The following is a 24,643-nucleotide window of genomic DNA, read 5'->3' as shown; positions in this document are numbered from 1 at the left end:
TTTTGCCCTTGGATGTGAGTTAATTTTTTTTTTTGTTCTCCCCAGGGGTGACCAAATGGGTCCTAAGATCCTGGAGAGGACTCATTCGAACGAAAATTAAAGTCCTAGTGCACTTTTTAAGTGACCAAAAAAATTGGACGGCAACCAGCATCCCTGCCACTCCATTCCCAATCCCGAAGTCATTCGACCAAAAGTTTGGGATAGCCATTCTTCACAACATAGTTGTTAGGTCCAGTAACAGTGCATGAAGGGATAATTTTAACCCCTAAAACCCCTGGGGAAAGGGCTGTGGGTTATGAAATTTGCCCATTGTTTCCATATTGCCTTTTTTATTGGTATGTGTTCAGGCATTTGCCATGTGGGGGGGGGGGTCCACAGAAATATTTATTCGTGGGTAAGAAAGCTGCCAAGGGGTAGGGGATAACGTACCAGGGAAACGTTTACGCGGGGGAATTTGCCAAAACTTCCTATGCACTCTTCTTTTTATTTGTCTTATTACCTCTTTGGCAACTGAATTTTTGCATGTTAAAATGCTCCGGTTTTTTTCTGCGGGAAATTTTCAGCAGGGCTAGAATAGTCTAGGGGATTTTTCCGTGGGGACGAGGATTTTCCGTGGGATAACTTATCCATGGGGCAAATTCTCATGGGAAAAACTCTCATTTAGGGGGAAAATTTCATTACTTCTGGAGTATATTTCCATGGACGGGGGATTTCCAGCATAATTTGTAAAACGATCAGAAATTAGATTAAATAAAAACAAGTCTTTTTGTCAAATGAAAGTGGGCTAAGGAAATTTCCCTGGGGGAATTTCCAATGAGGATGGAATGTCAGAAAGAAATTTTTGGGGGGATTTTACGCGGCAGGAAATTTCTATGGAGGAATTTTCATTGGGGGGGGGATTTTTTCAGGAAGTGTTAGGCGGATTTGCCGGCTTTATTTGAAAAACAATCAGAAATTAAATATAAAAAAAAATAGTAAAAAAGTTAGAAAGCTAGGAACAACTTTAAAACTTCAAAGAACAGAAGTTTGTCAGTACATGAGGGTGCTGCACCCTCCTCAATACCTCGCTCTTTACGCTAAAGTTTGACTTTTTGTCCAGTTACTTAAGAACGACTCCCAAAACGCAAGGGCCGTTTAATTAGGATAACAGTCCTTCTTAAAGTGCTAAAAACTTAGCGTGAAAAGTGAGTGATTGAAAAGGGGCAGCCACCCTCGTATACGAAATAATTTCTAGGCGTTTGCAGTTTTAAGGTTGCTCCTTGTTTTCAGGTGAAAAAAAAATTCAATTTAATTTTTCAGAAGGAGTCGTCACATCTCATTCAATATTAGTGGGGAGGAAGAGAAATCTTTATCAAAAAAAAAAAAAAAAAAAAAAAAAAAAAAAAAAAAAAAAAAAAAAAAAAAAAAAAAAAAAAAATGCGTCTTAGAAGTTCAGGTCCCTTTCAACTTGTGTGTGTATACAGGAGAGGGTCCTTAAATTTCTTTTATAAGCAAATTTACCTGATAAAAACTTAATATTCCTAACGAAACTTGATGGTCATATGTGTCTTATTGTATTATATGTGGGCTTTGGTGTCTGGGTACAATAAAACTGTAAAGGAGAAGGGGTCTCTAAATTATTATGAAACTACCAGAATGATAGCTAAATCTGATGGGAAGTAAGAATAGTCTAATTTTCTTAGTGCTGTCTTTCTGAGAGTCGTACTTGACCTGACCTCTGGGGGGAGGGATCCTTCCATTCTCTTAATTGAATCAACAGAGTGGGATACAAAATAGAAACCTGATTTAACCGTAAATAAGAGCTAGTGTCCTACTTGTTCATTTTCAGTGTCCTGAGCTGATCCTACCTGGGTAATAGGAAAGCAACAGGATAAAAAATTTCTAACCAGGTCAACCACAAGAACAGGAATTTGGATGTAAACAAAGCTGCTTAAGTTTAAACAAACTTCACGAGAGGCAACGACTAGTGGTCTAATTTTATATTTTTTAGTATCAAGGATCAATCTGAAATCCCCGAGTGTGCGTTTGTGGAAGGGGGGCGAGTAAAATCTAATTAATAGTCACCAGGCTATCAATTAAAAGAGATTACTTGGTCTCAACAAACTTAGTAAGAACTAGCAATTACTTTTCTAGCTATGTCTTTTCATATTCCATGACAACTTCACGTTTTTGAAGGGGCAATAAGGGTCTTCTTCCCCTGTCCTTTATTCTTTTCAATTGGCATTTTACTGTGACCTGAGCTCTTGTTTTCTTAAATATCACTAGTTCTTGAGATTTTCACACGGATGAGACCTCTTCCTACAAAATTCGACTTCCTACTAGCAAAAGACGATCACTTGTGGAAAAATAAGCATAGGTTAACATTCTTAACTAGAGAATAATCCATATATTCAAAGATAGTAGTTTTGGGTTCCCATACATGTTGCACCTTATTGTGTAATTTTCGTCCAGATCACAACCATTTTGGGGGTGGGGGAGGGAGGGAGATAACCTATTTTTTCCAAAATTATAAAAATGTTCATATACAAATGATGTTTGAGAATCTGATCGCCTACTTTTGATGAAACAAATTAAATTATGAAGTTTTGAAAGCTTACGATAAGTAGAAATAGCAGATTTTTTTTCATTCACACATTGTAATAAATTATCTTCAGAGTTCCGTTTTTTGCTGACAACGCTCGCTCTTTAATTTCAGCTTCTTGGTAAGAAATGTTTGATCCGGGCTCTTAATCGAGAGCAAATCTATTTATCCCCTCTCAGCCACTTTTAGAGAAATAAAATAAATCCTTTTTAACATTGCTCCAAGAATTTTAATCATCCCCGAAAAATTGCTCCCTTTAACATATTTTTGCGACAGTGGGAGGGTCAAGAACACCAAAATAAAAGTTACAAATTCACTGGTTTCATGGGAAGTTCTTCAGGCGAATCTTTTTGTGCAGTTAAATATATGAACGTTTATGCTACCGTCAAAATATTTGGTTTAGTAGGAAGGACACTATCACCCTGAAAATTTCTTATTAAATGCTTGGTCCAAAATGATTCCTCAGAATGAAGGTATATTAGGAGGAAAACCCCTCTCTCTTTATCCCTCCTCCCTATGAATACATTTATCTAAAGTATCGACAAAAGTAAATACAAATGTGGGCCTAGAGCACACTTTCACAGACTTCAAGCTCCTCTCATCCACACATGGAGCCACTGAATTTCATTCCTAATAACTAAGACACAACTGTACATAATTTTGAAAAACTCAATACTTAATTTAAAGATATTAACCTTTGGTCTATATTTAACCTCTGCCTGTACTAACCCTTTAATTTTTTTTTATCAACTGAATCAGGCAAGAACAATGATTTTTTTTCCATCGCCCAATAATAAAAAAAAAAATAATTGATTTGGTAATTTGAATAACAAGTACCCAAAAACTTGAGAAAATTTGAAATTTAGATGGGCGGGCCCCACGGTCTCCCTTGCGTGCGTCCCTTGGTAACATGCATTATCTAGAACAAATGCCTCATGACTCAGTACAAAATGTATCTGAATTAGTTTTCACTAAGTCAAAGCAAGTTGCCCATATCAGAAATTTACCTCGATAGGATTTTGGCCCTCTCTGATGTGGTACAATCGTTGTTGATACTAAAAACTGTGCTTAAACTTTCAGTTCATGCTTGCATGACCCTTCTTCTGGCATTTTAGGACCACTGGTTAGATAAAAAAAAATCGCATTTTTACAAATAGTGACTAGAGACTTCCACAATAAGGTTTTTGATATGCTGAATGAATATTTTGCATTAAGATCAACCCCTCTTAGGGAACTGACCGCCTTTTTTAAAAATAAGGCACATTTCCTCAGGCCTTAACTTTTGCTGGGCTATTTTAAGCTTGATGAGTTTTGTACGTTTGGATTTACGTTCACAGTTTGGTTCTTTTGAGGCATGTGCTGTTATCATTTTTTTTTTTTTAGCGTCGGTCTCTACTACCACGGTTTGGTCTCTACTCTTTACTTACAGTCCGTTATGTTTACTTATAGTTATCTTTTTATGAATTAATTTCTGGTCCTTTCAAGATTTAAATTTGTTCCGTACTTTTCATGGAAAAATGTGCTCTAATTTAACAACACTAAGTAAACAGTGAAAGAACTACACTCACACAGAATAATTTGATTCGTGCAACTCACGGCTTATTTTTCAGGAGACTGCTGAATCCATTTATTTAACCTATTAGGCTATCACTGGAGTAATTAATTTTCCTTCGTCGTGGAAAGCTCTTTGACTCCTATATGAAGAAGCTATGATGATTGGAGTGTTATTGAATTGTAAGCCAAAACTCCCTTCTCTTACTCAATGAAAGTTTTTCATAAGCATCTTCAGTTTTTCATGATTTTTTTACGCTAATACTGAGAAACCAAATTAGTACGGTCCATTATTATTATTTTTTTTTAGGTTTGAAGGGTTCATTGACATAACGATGTAAATTCATAACGATGATTATTATAGATAATGGGTAGCATTTTTGAGAAAGATTCTTTTCACTGCTTAAAAAGTATGGAAGAATAGAAAGATAAGTCTCTGACAAGATTATGGTATTGGAAGCCGAACTAATCGAATTGATCAAGTATGGCTCTGAAACGTTGGCATTCTCAAGGTTGATGAAGGTGTGGTATGCTAGATGTTTCCAGAACAATAGTCTCAGAACAATAGTCTAAGCAAAGTTGAACATAGTCTAAGCATAGACAATGTGTAGGGTTCTTCTCACTGCTTAAAAAGTATGGAAGAACAGAAAGATAAGTCTCCGACAAGATTATGGCATTGGGAGGCAAACTAATCAAATTGATTAAGCATGGCCCTGAAACGAGGGCATTCTCAAGGTTGAAGAAGGTATGGTATGCTAAATGTTTCCAGAACAATAGTCTAAGCTAAATTTCGGCACTGGTTTGCCTCACTGTATACTAATCCATAAACTGTGCGAAAAGTATGGTTCCACCCTGGTTTCCAGGGCTAAAATGACAGAAAGGTTAAGATGACGAAGTTGTGTTATAAGGAAGATGGATCACAGGTAATTCCAAAATTGTATTTGTAACCATCAATCTGGGCTATAAGGCGTCGATGCATGGGGTGAAAAACAGTCATAAGGAAAGATTTAAATTAAATCAGAAGTTGCTGAGAGGGAGTTAAGAGTGAAGTTTTGAAGAGATGATGGTCGAAGTAAAAGCACATACAGCTGTATAGGCTTCAGGTTTGAAAACGTGGAGCGGAGTTAAGGGCGCAATGAACAGAAATTATCGTTTATATGAGGGAGAGGGGAGATGGCCATCCAAAAACCACCAATTCCAAGTCCTGAAGTTTCAGCCAAACCATAGATATTATCCACACCGTCAATAAAGTATAAGTTAAATTTCAGTTTTGTGAGGGAATAATTACCCCCTTAGATATACGATAATTACTGTTCGTTGATAGGTTTTAACGTTGACATTAATTTGCATTTGAATAAAAATAGCTATATAAAAATGCCCATAAGGTCGGGTTTAGCTTCAATCCATTGATTGCGTGCTGTTAATTGTGAAATTCTTTTCCGGAAACCATTAGATATTGCCATTCTTTCGGGCGATTTTAAGTTCTCTTCTTGCTCTTAGTTTTTTTGTTTTGTTTTTTTCGTCTAATTGCGGTTAATTACGAAGGCTGTGTTTTTTCCTGGTCAAGTGCTTCTCTTTTTTATCTCTTTCAAATATGGAAGGACGTATCTAAGAACCGAAAGACCCCAGAGTTTGAAAAATTTCGTTTTGAGCCGCATTGTTTATTAAGTGACTTTATCTTATTGAACGTTAATTCGTCAGAAACAACAGACATCAAACCAAAAAAGAAGTAATAGGCATCAATCAAGTACAGAGGGATATAATTTTGAGGAGACTGTTTTAGGGCAGGAGGGGAGTTTCGAAAAATTCAAAAATCAGAAAACGTATATAGAAAATCTAGGGAATTCAGTGAAATCCATGCAACAAAATCTGATATTAAAGGGACCTAGTTGGAAGCCCTCCCTTGGGTGCGAAACATTTAGATAACCTGATACCATAGAAAGCCCTATATCTTAAGACAGAGATAGGGAATTTTGTTTAAGAAAATATAAGTTTATGTATATACATATATATATATATATATATAATATATATATATATATATATATATATATATATATATATATATATATATATATATATATATATATATATATATATATATATATATATATATATATACTAGCTGTTGGGGTGGCGCTTCGCGCCACCCCAACACCTAGTTGGTGGGGCGCTTCGCGCCCCCCCAAGCCCCCCCGCGCGCGTAAGTCGTTACGCGCCATATTAGATACGCGCCATTGTAGCTGTGTCCCTGTGTCCCACCTGTGAATAGAGATAGATATAAATATATATTTTTAACTACGTAAAACATGCGAATATACAACATTCTTCGCTGTCCCATTGTCTGTGCATATAAATAGCATTTATATTCCCTGTGTCCCGGTCGTCATTTGTGTCCTGATGTCCCAGTTTGTATTTTCTCTTTGAGGGTCCCGGCCGTCATTTATATTCCCTGTGTCCCAGTGTCCCGGTCGTCATTTGTGTCCCGGTCTGTAATTTCTATTCAAACAATCCCTGTGTCTCAGTCGTCAATTATATATCCCGCCTGTGCCCCGGCGTCCCCGTTGTAGTTGTGTCCCTGCGTCCCGGTTGATATGTTTTGACTCTCGCTTTCCAGGTGGATTTTCATCTAACTGCGCGGTTTTGCGTTCTTTAGCCGCAAGCCTGTTTTCTTGCTGTTCTTGTGATTCCTTGATTCCTCGGCACGCTTTCTTTTCTGACTTTCTCTATCAGCAGCAAGTTTTTTGGCAAAGACTCTTTGAGCATCTTCATCGGCTTTTGCCATTGTAAGTTCATCAGTCATTTTAAACTTAAACATTAATAGATTTCTACGTGAACATATGTCTTAAATATCTTGAATGACGTCACCGTCAAAGCAAAAATGACGACAACTAATTTCATGACGTCAGTCAACACAGAAACATGACGTCACCTGACACACAGACAGACAGACAACTTATTTTTATATATATAGATATATATATATATATATATATATATATATATATATATATATATATATATATATATATATATATATATATATATATATATATATATATATATATATATATATATATATATATATATATATATATATATATATATATATATATATATATACATATATGTATATATATATACATACATATATATATATATATATATATATATATATATATATATATATATATATATATATGTATTAATATATATATATATATATATATATATATATATATATATATATATATATATATATATATATATATATATATATATATATATATATATATATATATATATACATGTATATATATATACATATATATATATATATACATATATGTATATATATATACATATATATATATATATATATATATATATATATATATATATATATATATATATATATATATATATATATATATATATATATATATATATATATATATATTTATATATATATATATATATATATATATATATATATATATATATATATATATATATATATATATATATATATATATATATATATATATATATACACCTAGTTGGTGGGGCGCTTCGGGCCCCCCCAAGCCCCCCCGCGCGAGTAAGTCGTTACGCGCCATTGTAGTTGTGTCCCTGTGTCCCACCTGTGAATAGAGATAGATATAAATATATGTTTTTAACTACGTAAAACATGCGAATATACAACATTCTTCGCTGTCCCATTGTCTGTGCATATAAATAGATTGTCAGGTTTACTGACTCTTGAACATGAAACATATAATTGTCCATGGGAAAAACAATCCGTATTCAGATCTATACCTCATTATTCTAATGATGTGTCCCTGTGTCCCGGTTGTTATTTATATTCCCTGTGTCCCGGTCGTCATTTGTGTCCCGGTGTCCCAGTTTGTAATTTCTCTTTGAGTGTCCCGGTCGTCATTTATATTCCCTGTGTCCCGGTGTCCCGGTCGTCATTTGTGTCCCGGTGTCCCGGTCTGTAATTTCTATTCGAACAATCCCTGTGTCCCGGTCGTCATTTATATATCCCGCCTGTGCCCCCGGCGTCCCCGTTGTAGTTGTGTCCCTGTGTCCCGATCGTCATTTATATTCCCTGTGTCCCGGTCGTGATTTGTGTCCGGGTGTCCCAGTCTGTAATTTCTCTTTGAGGTTCCCGGTCGTCACTTATATTCCCTCTGTCTCGGTCGTCATTTGTGTCGTGAACAAATGTCTTAAATACCGTTAATGACGTCACCGTCAAAGCAAAAATGACGACAACTAATTTCATGACGTCAGTCAACACAGAAACATGACGTCACCTGATCCACAGACAGACAGACAACTTATTTTTATATATATAGATATATATATATATATATATATATATGTATATATACATATATATATATATATATATATATATATATATATATATATATATATATATATATATATATATATATACATATATATATATATATATATATATATATTTATATATATAATACTAAAAAAACTAGATAGTGATATAAATTGGAAACCGGTTTGTAATTGTAAGTAACTTGGCCCATTTGTAAATCCTACTTACAAACATGTTATAACAGGGGACTTGTCAATAATAAAGCAAGATGATCTTCAAATTATAATGAATAAAGGGGCTAATTTCCGGCTTTCTCATCATCTGAAGCCATCGAGTGTTCTTGATGGCTTGGAAAATGATTTTGATTTATTTATTGATAAGTGGTGTAAGAAAGAGAATAAAAATAAAGAGAGTTTTCAAAGTTGGAAGAATTTGATTATTAGTAGAATAAGAAATAAAATATATTCTAACTTAAAAAATAGTAACACTAAATCATTATTTTATAATGCAAAGATTAAACAAGCAATTGCTAATCTAAAGAATGAATTTGTAATTGTGCCAGTGGATAAAGCTAATAATAATTTTGCCATAATTTGTCAGAAGCTGTATTGTAATATCTTAAAAAGGGAGTTATCCACAACTAATGTTTACGAAAAGGTAAATATAGAGGATGAGAATTTAATTGAAAAGACTGAAGAAATACTTTTTAAAAATTTTAATATTAAAATAAATGACAATGATAAAAAGTTCCCTTTCCTATATTGGACTGTAAAATTTCATAAGAATCCCCCTAAACCACGGTTTATTGCTGGAGCAGCTAAATGTCCAACCCGCATTGCTGCTACTGACCTCTCTTTAATTTTAAAGGAAATTGTAAATAAACTTAAAACCTATTGTTCTGGTATTAAAAAATTTTCGTATTTTAATCCATATTGGAGTGTTTATAATTCACTGCAGGTGATAGATTCTTTAACAATGGTTTCAGCTAAAAGAATTGAGTCTTTCGATTTTGTGACAATGTATACTAATTTATCACTTAATGTAGTGTTTGATAATTTAAAAACTGTTATCAAGAAATCTTTCCTCTTATCTAGTAAAAGGTTCTTAAAAATAGACATTTATAATAAAAAAGCTATATGGACAAACTGCTTTAATACTATAGTTAACTTGAGATGTTACAGCTTGGATATGATTTTTGAGTTATTGGAATTTGTTTTATACAATACTTATATAAGATTTGGGGGTGATTTGTACAAGCAAATTATGGGAATTCCCATGGGGGGGGGGAATGCCAGCCCATTTATAGCTGACTTGTTTTTAAGTCAACTAGAATATAAATATATGATGGATAAGAATAATCCAATTAATTTAAAACATGCTTTGTCAAATAATAAAAGATATTTAGATGATATTTTGGTCTTAAATTGTAAGGATTTCATTGATATTTCTAAAAATATATATCCATCAGAGCTTATTCTTGAGCCTAGTCATGGCGCTGGTCATGAAGATCATTTCTTATATTTAAATATTAATATTTGTGATAATAATAGATTAAGTTTTAAAATGTATAATAAATGTAAAATGTAAAATGTAAAAAAATGTGTAAAAAAATGTTTAAAATGTAAAAACGGATGATTTTGATTTTGAAGTGATTAGTTTCCCATTCCCTGAAAGTAATATACACTCAAATATCACATATTCAGCGTTTTTCTCACAGTTACTTCGTTATGCAAGGATTTGTAGTAATTATATTGATTTTAAAAATAGATGTAAAATCTTAAGCCAAAAATTGATATCAAGAGGTTTTTCTGCAAATAAATTAACTTGGCAATTTCAAAAATTTAGTTTTCATTATAACGAACTTTTAAATAAATATCAAAAGAATTATCTAGAAATACTTAAAGAAATTTTGAACTAATTTCGGAGTTTCGAGAAATGTTGTCACAGCGCCATTTATTTTGAATTGTGTTTCTAATTGAGCGGATTTTCTTAAAAATTAGCCACATGGTAATGATGAATTCTATAATTGTTTAGTTCATTCAGGTTTTTTGCAGTGTGTTAATATTTGTGATTTGGTAAAATTTATAATATTTAGTTTACCTATTGTTGCTGAAGGGAGGGATATATTAACAGGATAAGCTTGTTTTGGTTTTACTTGGTTGTTTTACATTTGCTGTTTTTTTTCTCTCATAGGCATGTATTTTGGGGGTGATACCTGACGCGGGGATGCCATGGATATTCTGTGGTAGCCACAACACTGTGCTGGGTAGAGAATTTAGAGTGGCGAAACCCTATATAGGCCAGTGTATTCTCCTGATGAGCCCTTGTGTTGGGTGTTGCCTCTGAATTATTTGTCTATATTATTTTTTCTATTGTTTAGTAAATGACGACTTATACTTATTGACGACATGACTGCCTGTCCATGGATTATTCTTTATGGTTGATTGTGTGTGGCTATGCTGTTTGACCTATGTGATTGTATGGATGAGTAGGGTTAAGGCCTCATTCAAGTACTGGTCTATATTAATCACTAATTTAGGAAAACATTGTTCCTTTTCTCCTTCTGTCTCTTTTTTTTTTTTTTTTTTTTTTTTTTTTTTTTTTTTTTTTTTTTTTTTTTTTGTGTGTGTGTTTGTGCTGTTGCATTGGTGATTTCTCTTTTCATGATATATATATATATATATACATATATATATATATATATATATATATATATATATATATATATATATATATATATATATATATATATATATATATATATATATATATAAGGTAAAGGTAAAGGATACGGCATTAGACTTTACAGTCCCTACCGGCGGTGCTGATCTCCGTTTCTTGGCCCTTCAGCCAGGAAGTACAATGGGGTATATATATATATATATATATATATATATATATATATATATATATATATATATATATATATATATATATATATATATATATATATATATATATATATATGTGTGTGTGTGTGTGCGTGTGTGTGTTTAAACCTTTGGAAAAAATACCCCCTCTCCCTTAAAAAATCCTGAATACACCCTTGAATATAACCTCTGGCATACTGGGCATAAGCGAATAAATATAATAATTACTTTAATTATTATTCTTTACTGCTGATAATGTTCAACTTAAACTTTTAAAGAACAACCAAATTCTCCTGAATCCAACAGCGAATTAACACACAAATTTTTTCTATTAGTCAACTAAGTCTAAATTAACAATGACAGGTCTAATCATCAGACCTAGATAAAACAACAATAAATTAAGACAATGTTGATGAATTGGTTTGTAATCCACCATCGTTAGTGATCAATAAACCATTAAATGAGAGTCATTCAAGTGTAAGATCAGCTACCTAACCATATCATCGGTCAACTAGCGGCACAAGACATTTATACAGTTCATTTAAAACGAAATGGAAATGCTGTATAAAAAAACGGGTATTGTTTTTTAATAAATCAACACAAAATTAACAAAATATTTTCTCTAAATATAATAAGAAGTTCGAATAATTCAAATTCAAATCCAGATGTCTTTAATAAATGAAGAAAAGAAGGAAAAAACAAACCAAACTTATAAAGAAGAGGAGAAAGGAAAATTCAACAAAAATAAAACGCTTTCGAATGTGAAGCCGAATAACCCAAACTTCTATTTTCATTAGAGAAAAGGAAGTTTTTCAATATTTTTTCCTTGAATATTTTTCATTTAAATTGTGAAAAGAAAATAAGTTTCGTCTAAGAAATTACCTGGGTAGTTCATGCATCTTATATTAATGATTCAAGTCCACTAAGCAATCCCTGTGATAAGACGTTGAGATTAGATAGAGTTCTATCAATGTATATAGAGTAGCAGAGTTGAGGGAAAGTGTGTTGTCAAACATACTGTATCTTTTTCACCAAGGTTGCAGATACCAGTAAAAATATTTTGCTTAATAAAGTATGCTTGAATTAAAAAAAAGAGTAGTGTTTCCAAGAGCGATCATTTCAAACGAAAATCAAGATTTAAGAATGAGCTCATTCGAACGAATATTTCTTGATTCAATCGTTTTTCAGTGCCAAAAGATATTTACGACACCGCATACAAGTGCACTTTTCTACCATTTTGCTGAAAAATGACATTTTTACCTAAAAGCCGACAATAAGAATCTGTTAAATATTTTGATGAGAGTGAATTAAAAATGATCCCTATTTTCAAGCATAAAAAGCCGTTTTTTTCATTAAATTTCTACGCTAATTGACAGTTAAAAATAAAAGAAACTGACATTGCAAATAAAAAATTGTGAAAGCAACAAAAAACTGTAAAAAATAAAAATTGAAAAGCCAAACACAACAACAACAACCCAAACGAGTGGGAAGCGCGGGGGGATAGTTCTTCTCAAATTTAGGGTAATCCTTGGTATGGCCTTACAAACGAACGTAAATGAAATAAAGAAATCAATTATTTCAAATGGAAGGAAAGAGGGACATCAAACCTTAAAACAACCGAAAATTATTTCACCTTTGATAGGGGGGGGGGCATCCCACTCCTCAAACACCGTCCCTTTACGTTAAGTATTGTATATTAAGTAATATTAATTATTAATATTAATTAATATTAATATATTAAGTAATATTAAGTAAAAGTATAACTTTTACGTTAAGTAATCTAATTTTTAACTTATAACTTATAACTTTTTGGTTCTGCTTTTAAGTGAAACCAAGAGCTAAGAGCTCATATGGCACTTGTGACGAGGTTGGAAAAGCTAAGAGCCAAGAGCTAATATAGCATGAGCTCTAGCAAAATTCTAAGAATCAATAGATTGATTTAAAAGGAAAATCAGAGGCCTAATGCCAGTCGGGATTTAAAATAAGAGCTCTGAGACACGAGGTCCTTCTAAATATCAAAATTCATTAAAGTTGGATAACCCAATCGTAAGTTAAAAATACCTCCATTTTTCTATTTTTTCCTCTCCCTTCAGCCCAGCACATGGTCGAATCAGGGAAAACGACTTTATCAAGTCAATTTATGCAGGTCCCTGTCACGCCTACCAATTTTCATCGTCCCATCACGTCCAGAAGCACCGAACTCACCAAAGCACTGAACCCCCTTAACTCCCTCAAAGAGAGTGGATCCAGTCTGGTTACGTCAATCACGTGTCTACGACATTTGCTTTATCTAACAACCAGGTTTCATCCTGATCTTTCCACTCTAATAGTTTTCCAAGATTCCCGGTTTTCCAAGAGAGCTCTGAGACATGATTTCCTTCTAAATATCAAATTTCATTAAGATCTGACAACCTATTCTTAAGTTAAAAATATCTCAATTTCTCCAATTTTTCCGAAATAACACCCCCTCCCCAAACTCCCCCAAAGAGAGCAGATTCAGTCTGGTTATGTCAATCATGTATCTAGGACTTGTGCTTATTTCTTCCACCAAGTTTCATCCCAATCTCTCCACTCTAAGCGTTTTCCAAGATTTACCGTTTTCCCCTCAAACTCCCCCAATATCACCGGATATGGTAGGGATTTAAAATAAGAGCTCTGAGATATGAGGTCCTTCTAAATATCAGATTTTATTAAAATCCGATCCCTCATTCGTAAGTTAAAAATGCATCATTTGTTCAATTTATCCTCTCCCTCCAGCCCCCTAGATAGTCGAATCGAGGAAATTACTGTTATCAAGTCAATTTGTGCATGTCCCTGACACGCCTACCAATTTCCATCGCCCTAGCACGTCTAGAAGCAACGAACTCACCAAAGCAACGGAAATCCCCACAACTCCCCCAAAGAGAGTTGACACGTTCCAATTACTTCAATCATGTATCTAAAACTTTTCCTTATACTTTCCATCAAGTTTCATCCTGATATCTCCACTCTAAGCGTTTTCCAAGATTTCCAGTTTCCAAGATTTCTGTTTCCCCCCTCCATTCCCCTATGTCCCCAGATCCGATTCAAATTAAAAACGGAGCATCTGAGACATAAGATCTTTCTATACATCAAGTTTAATTAAGATCCGAAAACCCATTTGTAAGATGAAGAGACCTCAATTTTCACGTTTTCAAAGATTTCTGGTTTTCCTCTACATCTCCCCCAAATGTCACCTGATCTGGTCGGAAATTTAAAAAAGGGCTCTAAAGCACAAGATCCTTCTAAATATCAAATTTCATTAAGATCTGATCACCCGTTCGTAAGTTACCAATATCTCATTTTTCCTAATTTTTCCGAATTACCCCCCCCCCCACCGCAACTCCCCCAAAGAGAGCGGTTCCGGTCTGGTTAAGTTGGTAACGGATCTTGGACATGTGCGTATTCTTCCCACCAAGTTTCATCCTGATCTCGCCAATCAAAGCGTTTTCCAAGATTTCCGGTTCCTAGGACTGGAAAAAGTCCAATATCTAGGACTTTTGATTATTTTTCCCACCATGTTTCATCTCGATCCCACCACTCTAAGCGTTTTTCAAGATTTTAAATTTCCCCCTCCAACTCCCCCAGTGTCACCTGATCTAGTCGGGATTTGAGATTAGAGTTTTTAGACATGATATCCTTTTAAATGTCAAATTTCAGTAAGATCCGGTCAGCTGTTCGTAAGTTGAAAATGCCTCATTTTTTCTAATTTTTCTGAATTAACCGTTCCCCACTCCCCCAGATAGTCGAATCGGGGAAACGACTAATTCTAATTTAATCTTATCTGGTCTCTGATATGTCTGCCATAGTTCATCGTCTTAGCTTGCAGAAAGCGCCTAAACTGGCAAAACCGGGACCGACAGACAGACAGAATTTGCAATCGCTATATGCCACTTGGTAAATACCAAGTGTCAAAAAGTACATAAAGTGATAAGAGACTAAAGAACCAGATTGGAATAAACTTTATGAATATGCAACAATAATAAAGACTAGGCTTGGTTTGTAAAAAAGTATAACTAGAAGATTGAAGGTTGAAGAAAAATTACAATAATAGAATCGGTATCTTATACTTACAATAATCGTTGACATTTTTAGTTTGGGTCATAGATTCTCAGGTCAATGGAATTTACATGATACATTGAAAAGGAGAAAAAAAGAAAACCAAAAAGCAGCGGAGTCATAATAAATATAGAACGAGGTTCAGTATACCTGAGAACCATCGGATAGGAAGTTACGACCAAGTGCTAATCCATAGTTTAGATTTGAGATAAGTAGGTCGAGATATTGCTTCCTTTTCCTAAAATTAGAGTTCACATAAACAAAGAGAAACATATTACCTGAACGAGTCAAAAAGTTTGCACGAGCTGCTTTGCTTACAAAAGGTGAGTTGCCTGTTGCCATCATGATAACCGAATCGGAATCGGAGTGATAGCCAGAAACGTCACTTGAATCATCGTCACAATCAAAATCAACAGATACCTCTTTCATGAGCTCTAATACCTAAAATCATTTGATAACGTGCATTTCCACCATAATATAAAACCCTTTTTTATACAGAAAAAGCAATAGCAGTCTTATAAATCTTCAACCTTCTCAACAAATTCCGATTCCCTTTGAATGGAGGCGTCAGGGATAAAAGTTTTCACTAGGGAATCTTAACTTATTAAGCGTAAGACCTGCAACTCACTAATTTTTCGTTCGGATTTAACATCTCATAAATATTGAGCCAATGGATCTCCTTGGTTCAAAAAGAACTCATATCTCCCTTAAGAACTTCTAAAAATGATATACAAACATGTATCAAAAACTGCTTATAAATCTTGAGCGCATGCTCGTTAAAGTACTTCTTTAAACTTTGGTTCATTTGGGTTCAGTCAGCGTGGCCCCTACGCTAACTGAACCCAAACAAACCTAACGTTAAATTAGTACTTTAAAGTAGTATTTAGCAACATTAAAAAATTTTATGCATTTAATAAACTTGGGGTTTCGTTTTCTGAAATAAAAACAGACAAACAGTTAACATACATCTGATTTTATTTTTGATATTTAATCACTCAAGAAACTTGGGTTTACGTTTCATAAAAAGAATACACATGGTTAAAATACATTTTATTTCATTAAATATATTTGAAGATTTAAGAAACTTACGTTTTAGTTTTCAGAAATAAGAAAACAACCGGATAAAAAACATTTGATTTTCATTAATAGTATTTAATCATTTAATGAATTTGGGGTACAGTTCTCATTAAAAGAAACAAACATGGTTAAAACATATCTTATTTTATTAAATACATTTGATCATTTGAAAAAAGTAGTGTTTTATATTTTAGAAATAAAACTAAACATGGTTAAAATACACCTGATTTTATTAATAATATTTGAATATTTGGTCATTTAAGAAACAAAAGTTTTAGTTTTCACAAAAATGAATGCCCACGATTGAAAAAATCTTATTTTATTAAAAATATTTGAGCATGTAAGAAATTTTTGTTCTAGTTTTCGGAAATAAGAAGACACACGGATAAAATACATCTTATTTTCAGTAATGATATATAATCATTGGAAAAACTTGGGCTTTAGTTTTCATGGAAAAATACGCACATGGTTAAAATATATTTTGTTTTGTTAAAAATGATTAAGAATTTAAATAACTTGGGATTAATTTCTCCGAAATAAAACACAAACGGTTGACATATATCTGATTTTATTAGTAATATATGATCAATTAAGAAACTTCGATCTTCAGTTTTCATGAAAAGAAGATTCACGGTTAAAAACAATCTTACTTTATTAAAAATATTTGAGCATTGAAGGAACTTGGGTTTTAGTTCCAGAAGTAAGAACACATACGGTTAAAATACATCTGGTTTTATTAATAATATTTTATTATTTGAGGAACTTGGGGTTTAGTTTTATTGAGAAAAAAGAACACACACGGTTAAAACACATCCTATTTTATTGAAAATATTCGAGCATATAGGAAACTTGGGCCTTAGATTTCAGAAAGGAGAACACACGCGTTCAAAATACATCTGATGTATTAATAATGTTTGATTATTTAAGAAACTTTGGTTTTAGTTTTCATAAGAAAGAGCGCGCACGGTTAAAATAATGTGATTTTACTGAAAATATTTGATCATATCACATACTTGGGTTTTAGTTTTCATAAATAGGAACGCAAGTCATTAAAATAAATCATACTTAATTAAAATTTTTCGAGTAGGTGAAAAAAATTGGGTTTTAGTTTTGAAAAATAAGGAGGTATATGGTTAAAGTACATTTGGCTATATTAAAAATATTTGATCATTTAAGAAACTTCGCTTTTTAGTTCTCAGATGTAAGATCGAACAGGATTAAAATAAACCAGATTTGCTTGATTTTACTTAATCTTTTAAGAAACTAGGGCTATAGTTTTCATTTAAAAAACGCAGACGGGTAAAATACACATTATTTTATTCAAAATATTCGAAAATTTAATAAACATAGGTTTTAGTTTTCAGAAATAAAAAAAAAGACACGGTTAAAACACATCTGATTTTATCATTGACATTTGGACCCTTAAGAAACTTGGTTTTTAGTTTTCATGGAAACTAATGCACACGCTTAAAGTACACATGATTTTATTGAAAATATTTAAGAAACTTGGGGTTTATTTTTTAGAAATGCAAACACACACGTTAAAAATACATCTGATTTTATTAATAAAATTTGATCATCTAAAAAACTAGGGTTTTAGTTCTTATAAAAATGATGCACACGGTTAAAATACATTTTATTTTATTAAAAAATATTTGAGCTTTTAAAAAACATGCATTTCAGTTCTCAGGAACATGCCTACACACAGACGAAATACATTTCACTTTTCATTAGAAATATTTAATCTTTCAGCAAAGTTGAGGTTTAGTTTTCATGAAAGAAACGGACATAGTTAAGATACATCTGATAACATTTGATCATTTGAGAGAGTTGGCTTTCAGGTTTCATAAACAGAATGCATACGGTTAAAGTATATTTGAATCTATTAAAATTATTGAGTATTTAAGAAAATTGGGTTATAGTTTTCATAAAAAGCACGGCATACGGTTAAAATACATCTGATTTTATTAAGAATATTTAATCATTCAAGAAACTTGGGTTTTAGTTTTCATAAAAAAAATGCACACGGTAACAAAACATCTTATTTTATTATTAGTATTTGATCCTTTATGAAATTTTGCGTTTTAGTTCTTAGAAATAAGAATACACATGGATAAAATACATTTGATCTTCATTAATAGTATTTGATTTTTTGAGAAAGTTGGGTTTAGTTTTCATGAAAAGAAACGCACACGGTTAAAACAAATCTGATTTCAATAGTATTTGATCATTTAAGAAACTTGGCTTTTAGGTTTCATAAAAAGAATACATACGGTTAAATTATATTTAATTTTATTAAAAATATTTTTTTGTTTAAGAAAATTGCGTTTTAGTTTTAATAAAAAAGATTGCATATGGTTAAAGAACATTTTATTTTATTAATAACATTTGATCATATAAGAAATTATGTGTTTTAGTTTCCAGAAATGAAAATACTCACGGATAAAATACATTTGATATTCATTAACAATATTTAATCATTTGAGAAACTTGTAGTTTAGTTTTAATGAAAAGACACGCACACGGTTAAAATACATCTTGTTTTATTAGACATCTTTGAGAATTTGAGAAACTTTGGGTTTAGTTTTCTGAAAAAACATACACACAGATCACATGCATCTGTTTTCGGTTTTTATATAATTACGATTACTTAAGAAACTTGGATTTTTAGTTTTCACAAAAAGAAGGCGCAGAGCTAAAATGCATCTTATTTTATTAAAGATATTTTAGCATTTAAAAAACTTGCGTTTTAGATTGAGAAATGAGAACACATACGGTTAAAATACATCTGATTTTATTATATGTGTATGGTCATTTGAAAAACTTGGGGGTGTATATTATTAAAATAAGAATACACACGGTTATAACACATCTTATTCTATTAAAAAATACCTGAGTATTTAAGGAACTTGGGCTTTAGTTTTTAGAAATAAGAACACACACGTTTAAATACATCTCATTTATCAATAATAACAGATCATTTGAGAAACTTGGGTTTCAGTTTTTATAAGAAAAAGAGTGCCAACGATTATAAAACATCTGATATTATTGATAATATTTGATCATTTAAAAAGCTTGAGTTTTAGTTTTTACAAAAAGGAACGCACGCGTTTAACATATATCTTACTTTATTAAAAATATTTGGGTATTTAAAAAACTTGGGCTTCAATTTTGAGAAACAAGAACACCCGCGTTTAAAATATATGTGATTTATAAAATGGAACACGCATGGTTAAAATGCATCTTTTTTTATTAAAAATATTTGAGTAGTTAAGAAACTTGGGTTTTAGTTTTGAAAAATAAGGACACATATGGTTAAAGTACTTTTGATTTTATTAGAAATATTTGATTTTATTACAAATATTTTATTATTTAAGAAACTAAAGTTGTACTTTTCAAAAAAAGCGATCATTCGGTTAAAATACATCTGATTTTATTAAAAATATTCGATCATTTAAGAAACTTGGGTTTTTATTTTCAGAAATAATAATGCAAATGGTTGAAATACATAAGATTTTATTAATAGTATTTAATCATTTAAGAACTATGGGTTCTGGTTTTCATTTAAAAAACGCAAACGGTCAAAATACATCTCATTTTATTAAAAATATTTGAAAATTTAAGAAACTTGGTTTTTAGTTTTCAAAAATATGAAAATAAACAGTTAAAATTCATCTTATTTTATTTAAAAGTCTTTTGCATTTAAGGAATATGGGTTTTAGTTTTGACAATTAAGGTATTACATGGCTAAAATGCATCTGATTTCTATTAATAATATTTCATCATTTGAGAAACTTGTGGTTAAATTTCCATGCAAAAGAAACGCATATGGTTAGAATACATCTTTTTTTATTAAAAATTTTTCGACATTTAAGAAACTTGGGTTTTAGATGTCAGAAACAAGAAAACACACGATTAAAATACATCTGATTTTATTAAAAATATTTGATCATTTAAGAAACTTGGATTTTAGGATGTATATTTATTTGCAAGAATTATTTTTTGCAGTACGTTTGTTTTATTATAACAATTTGTAATTTCTTAGGATTTATTTTGTTTTGTAAGAATTTTATTTTTGTAAGAAGTATTTTGTAAAAAAAAATTGTATTCTTTAAGGACGTGTTTTTACCTAAGTCTGAGCAATACTTTTCAATAGACTTTATTCTATCATTTTTCTCGTAGGGCTGTCATAACATCCCTTAAAATATATACGACTTTATTAATTTTGACTTCGAGAATACCCTAATACTAAGCAATCATATTCGAAAGGGTTTATTGTGACAGTTCCCTCATAGGGCTGTTGTATCATCGCTTAAAATATATACGACTTTGTTTATGTTGACTTTATGCATACTCCAATACTAAGCAATACTTTTCCAAAGGTTTTATTGTACTATTTCTCTCTTAAGGTTGTTGTATAATCGCTTAAAATATACACGACTTCATTAATTTCAACTTTATTCATATCCCCAATACTAAGCAATAATTTTCAAACGGCTTTATTCTATCATTTCCCTCATGGGTCTGTCATATCATCGATTAAAATATTTACGACTTTGTTAACTTTGACTTTTTGCAGACTCCAATGCTAAATAATATTTTTCAAAGGCTTTATTCTATCATTTCCGTCATAGGGCTGTCGTATGAATTCTTAAAATATATATGATCTTATTAATTTCGACTTTATACATACCCCAATACTAAGCAATAATTTTCAAAAAGCTTTATTATATCATTTCCGTCTTAGGGCTGTCGTATCATTGATTAAAATATATATGACTTTATTAGTTTCAGGTCTATGCATATCCCAATACTAGGCAATGCTTTTCAAAAAGGACTGTTGTATTATCGCTTAAAATATATATGACTTTATCAATTTCGACTTCCTGCATACCTCGAATTCTAAGCAATACTTTTAAAAAGAATTTATTCTGTCACTTTCCTTATATGGCTGTTATACCATTGCTTGAAATATATAAAACTTCATTAGTTTCAACTTTATGCCTACCCCAGAACTAAAATATGCTCATCACAAGACTTTATTGTATCATATCCCTCATTGGGCTGTCGTATCAACGCTTAAAACATATATGACTTTATTAATTTAAAATTTATGCATACCCTGACGCTGAGCATTAATTTTCAAATAGCTCTATTGTATCATTTCCCTGGTGGAGCTGGCATATCGTCGCTTAAAATATATGCGACTTAATTCATTTTGACTTTATGAATATCCCCGATACTATACAATACTTTTCAATGGGCTTTTTGTCTATCATTTCCCTCATGGGACTGCCGTATCATCGCTTAAAATATAAACAACTTAATTAATTTCCACTTTATGCCGTCCTGGCCTAGTGGATTGGTGCGCTGGATTCAGAATCCTTCGTCTGAGAGGACGCAGGTTCGGAGCCCAGTATACCCAATTAATTAGTTTGGGACGGGGGTCAGTGGCGTGGCTCTATAAGCTTAGCCAGAGTCAACCCAGCTCTAAATGGGTACCTGGAGAAATCTGGGGAAGGTAAACAGGAAGGGTGTGCGAAAGCACAGGATGGTTGGCCCCCAACCCCCCATTGCACTTCCTGGCTGAAGGGCCCAGAAACGGAGATCAGCACCGCCGGTAGGGACTGCAAAGTCTAACGCCGTATCCTTTACCTTTACCTTTATGCATACTCACATACTAAGCAATACTTTTAACCTTTCTAAATCCCAAAAAAGTGAAAAAAGAAAAAAATGTCACTACAAAAAATCATTTATCAAATATAAAAAATCACTACTAACATATGTATATTATCTTCGTTGCGTATTTTGAAAATATCACAAGTGAATTTTTTCAAGTATATTTTATGTCATTTTAAGATATGAAAAAAAGATACAGAAAAATTTCTAATTAAAAACAAATAAAATTTTAAGTCCAAAAATGTTCAACTTTAAAAATAAATTAAGTGCAAAAAAAGGGAGGGGCAAAAAGTTGGGGGAGGCGATTTGGGCCCCTTTGAGATTGGAGCTACATGGATGACCATAAGTCCCCTCTAAAAAAAAGTGTTGATACAAGCACTTGTTACCATGAATAGGATGATACAAGCAGTTACACTATGTCTATATTATAGATGCCGTCATGTAAAGTTCATAACTATATCATAGATTCTATTAGTCCAATTTGAAATCAAATGAACAGGTTAACTTTATCTTGTTAATCATGTGCAGAAAGGTATTTGAAAATGAGATGTCGGCTGGATTATGCTATGAGGACCCTTTCGAAGTAACTATAAAAGGGTAACACCTTTTCAGTGCATGGACCTTTCGAGTTACCCTTTTATCGTTACTTCGAAACGGTCCTTATTTTAGTGTCAGTATTTATTTAGAGGTTGGGTTTTATATTTATCTTTGGACTTTTGTCTCCATTTTTTCATATTATCCTGCACTGAGGACGGTTCAGCAGAGGTCTCAATCGAAATATTTGCATGACTTTTTCTTCTGTTTTTACTGGCTGTTATTTTCCTCGCTTCTCTCTTCTTTGCGATTTTTGTTTTGTCAATTCCACTTCTGAAAGACAGGAAGAAGGTGGATCCAAATTTTTTTTCATCAGCATATCTACCGTAAAAGGACATCACATCGTAACAAAATTTTGGAGAAATTAAGAACTAGAGACACTAACTATTAGACACTAACTAACTCACGAACTAGAGTTGTAAAATCTTAGAGTCTGTGCCCAATCTAACAAAGTGGGGAAAGGGGAGGAAATGAGTTCCAACATCTCTTGCTGTCAGCCTAGTTACTGAGTGAGCAAGCAGAAAGTGAGCTAAACCTGACTAATAATTGTAGTTTCGAGTGTTTACATTCTTCTCATATCAATTGGAAGGGTGAGGATGATCAGTTAGATATTAGTTGTGTGTTTTATGGGGAGATGTGGGTTGAGTCCACTCTAGTTGCCTTAGAACATTTGCTAAAGATAGCAAGTGTCATAAGATTTGAAGTTAGGTTTCATAATTTTTTGTTGATTAAAGCTCGTTTTCATATCTGAAAGCTGACCATCCCGAAGAATCTCAATAAACACAGAAAATCACACAGAGCCATCAAATAGGAAATCAAAACGTTGATACAACGTAAAGTGACATAATAATTAGTCTACAGCATATATAACTTGTCGCTGCCTCTTGTGAAAAAAAAGAGCTAAGAGCTCATATGGCACTTGTGACGAGGTCGGAAGAGCGAATAGCTCATATGGCATGAGGTCTAGCAAAATTACAAGATCTACAGATCAATTTAAAAGGAATATAAGAGGCTTAATGCCGGTCAGGATTTAAAATTTTTAAAACACAAGATTTTTTAAAACACAAAAAACTTTTGTCTAATGAGCTGTTGAGAAGGGGACACTCTTCCTAGAGAGTGATTTACATTTGTTTTAAGTTTTAAGCTTGTTCCTTACTTTAGTTGATAAAGTTTTTTCTATTTGTTTAATTACATTTCATGAAACTGTAAAGTTTTATGAATACAACACTTTTGGTAACACAGAAAAAACGATCAATATTTCATCGATCTCTATTTGGATTTTGATGGGTAAATCAAACAGTTCGTGGTAAGGAACTGTAAGGAGCGACCCGGCTCAATACTAATTGAAACTTTAAAAAACAGAATTGTAATGCCAATAAATATATATCAAAAGATAAGATAAAATAGATATATTGGCTAGTTATGCTGATTCCAAATATATAAGTTTCATTAAGTTTAGTCTTACCCATCAAAAGCCACGAGCCTGAGAAAATTTGCCTGATTCTCGAAAAAGAGGAAAAGACCCCCTCAAATCAATAGAATTTTAGTGAAAATCAGACCATCGGATTCAACGTGTCAAAGAACCCTACTGTAGAGGTTTCAAGCTCATATCTGCAAAAATGTGGAATTTTCTAATTTTTGCCAAAAAATAAACACGGATGCGTGTTTATTTGTTTCTGTGTTTTTGTCCTTTTTTTGTTTTTGTTTCTTTTTTCAGTGAAGATCGTATCGACCCAGTGGACCTAAAACTTCGAGAGAAGGCCCATTATAAAGGAATTGGAAAGTACTAGTGTCCTTTTTAGAGACCAAAAAAGTTGGAGGGCAACTAGGCCCCCTCCCACACCACTTTTTCCCAAA

General features: G+C 32.3%; 1 protein-coding gene across 1 annotated transcript in view; it reads right to left on the bottom strand.

Annotated features, from left to right (window-relative positions):
• Positions 1-24,643, bottom strand: part of LOC136027141 (uncharacterized) — a 122,722-nt gene that overhangs the window by 71,814 nt on the left and 26,265 nt on the right. The window contains exon 3 of the mRNA XM_065704108.1: positions 15,715-15,877. Coding sequence (XP_065560180.1) covers positions 15,715-15,877 — 163 coding nt within the window. The remainder of the gene's footprint in view (positions 1-15,714; positions 15,878-24,643) is intronic.

The sequence above is a fragment of the Artemia franciscana genome, chromosome 5 (genome assembly GCF_032884065.1).
Source record: "Artemia franciscana chromosome 5, ASM3288406v1, whole genome shotgun sequence".
NCBI lineage: Eukaryota > Metazoa > Arthropoda > Branchiopoda > Anostraca > Artemiidae > Artemia > Artemia franciscana.
This window is presented reverse-complemented; position numbering and strand designations above follow the sequence as displayed.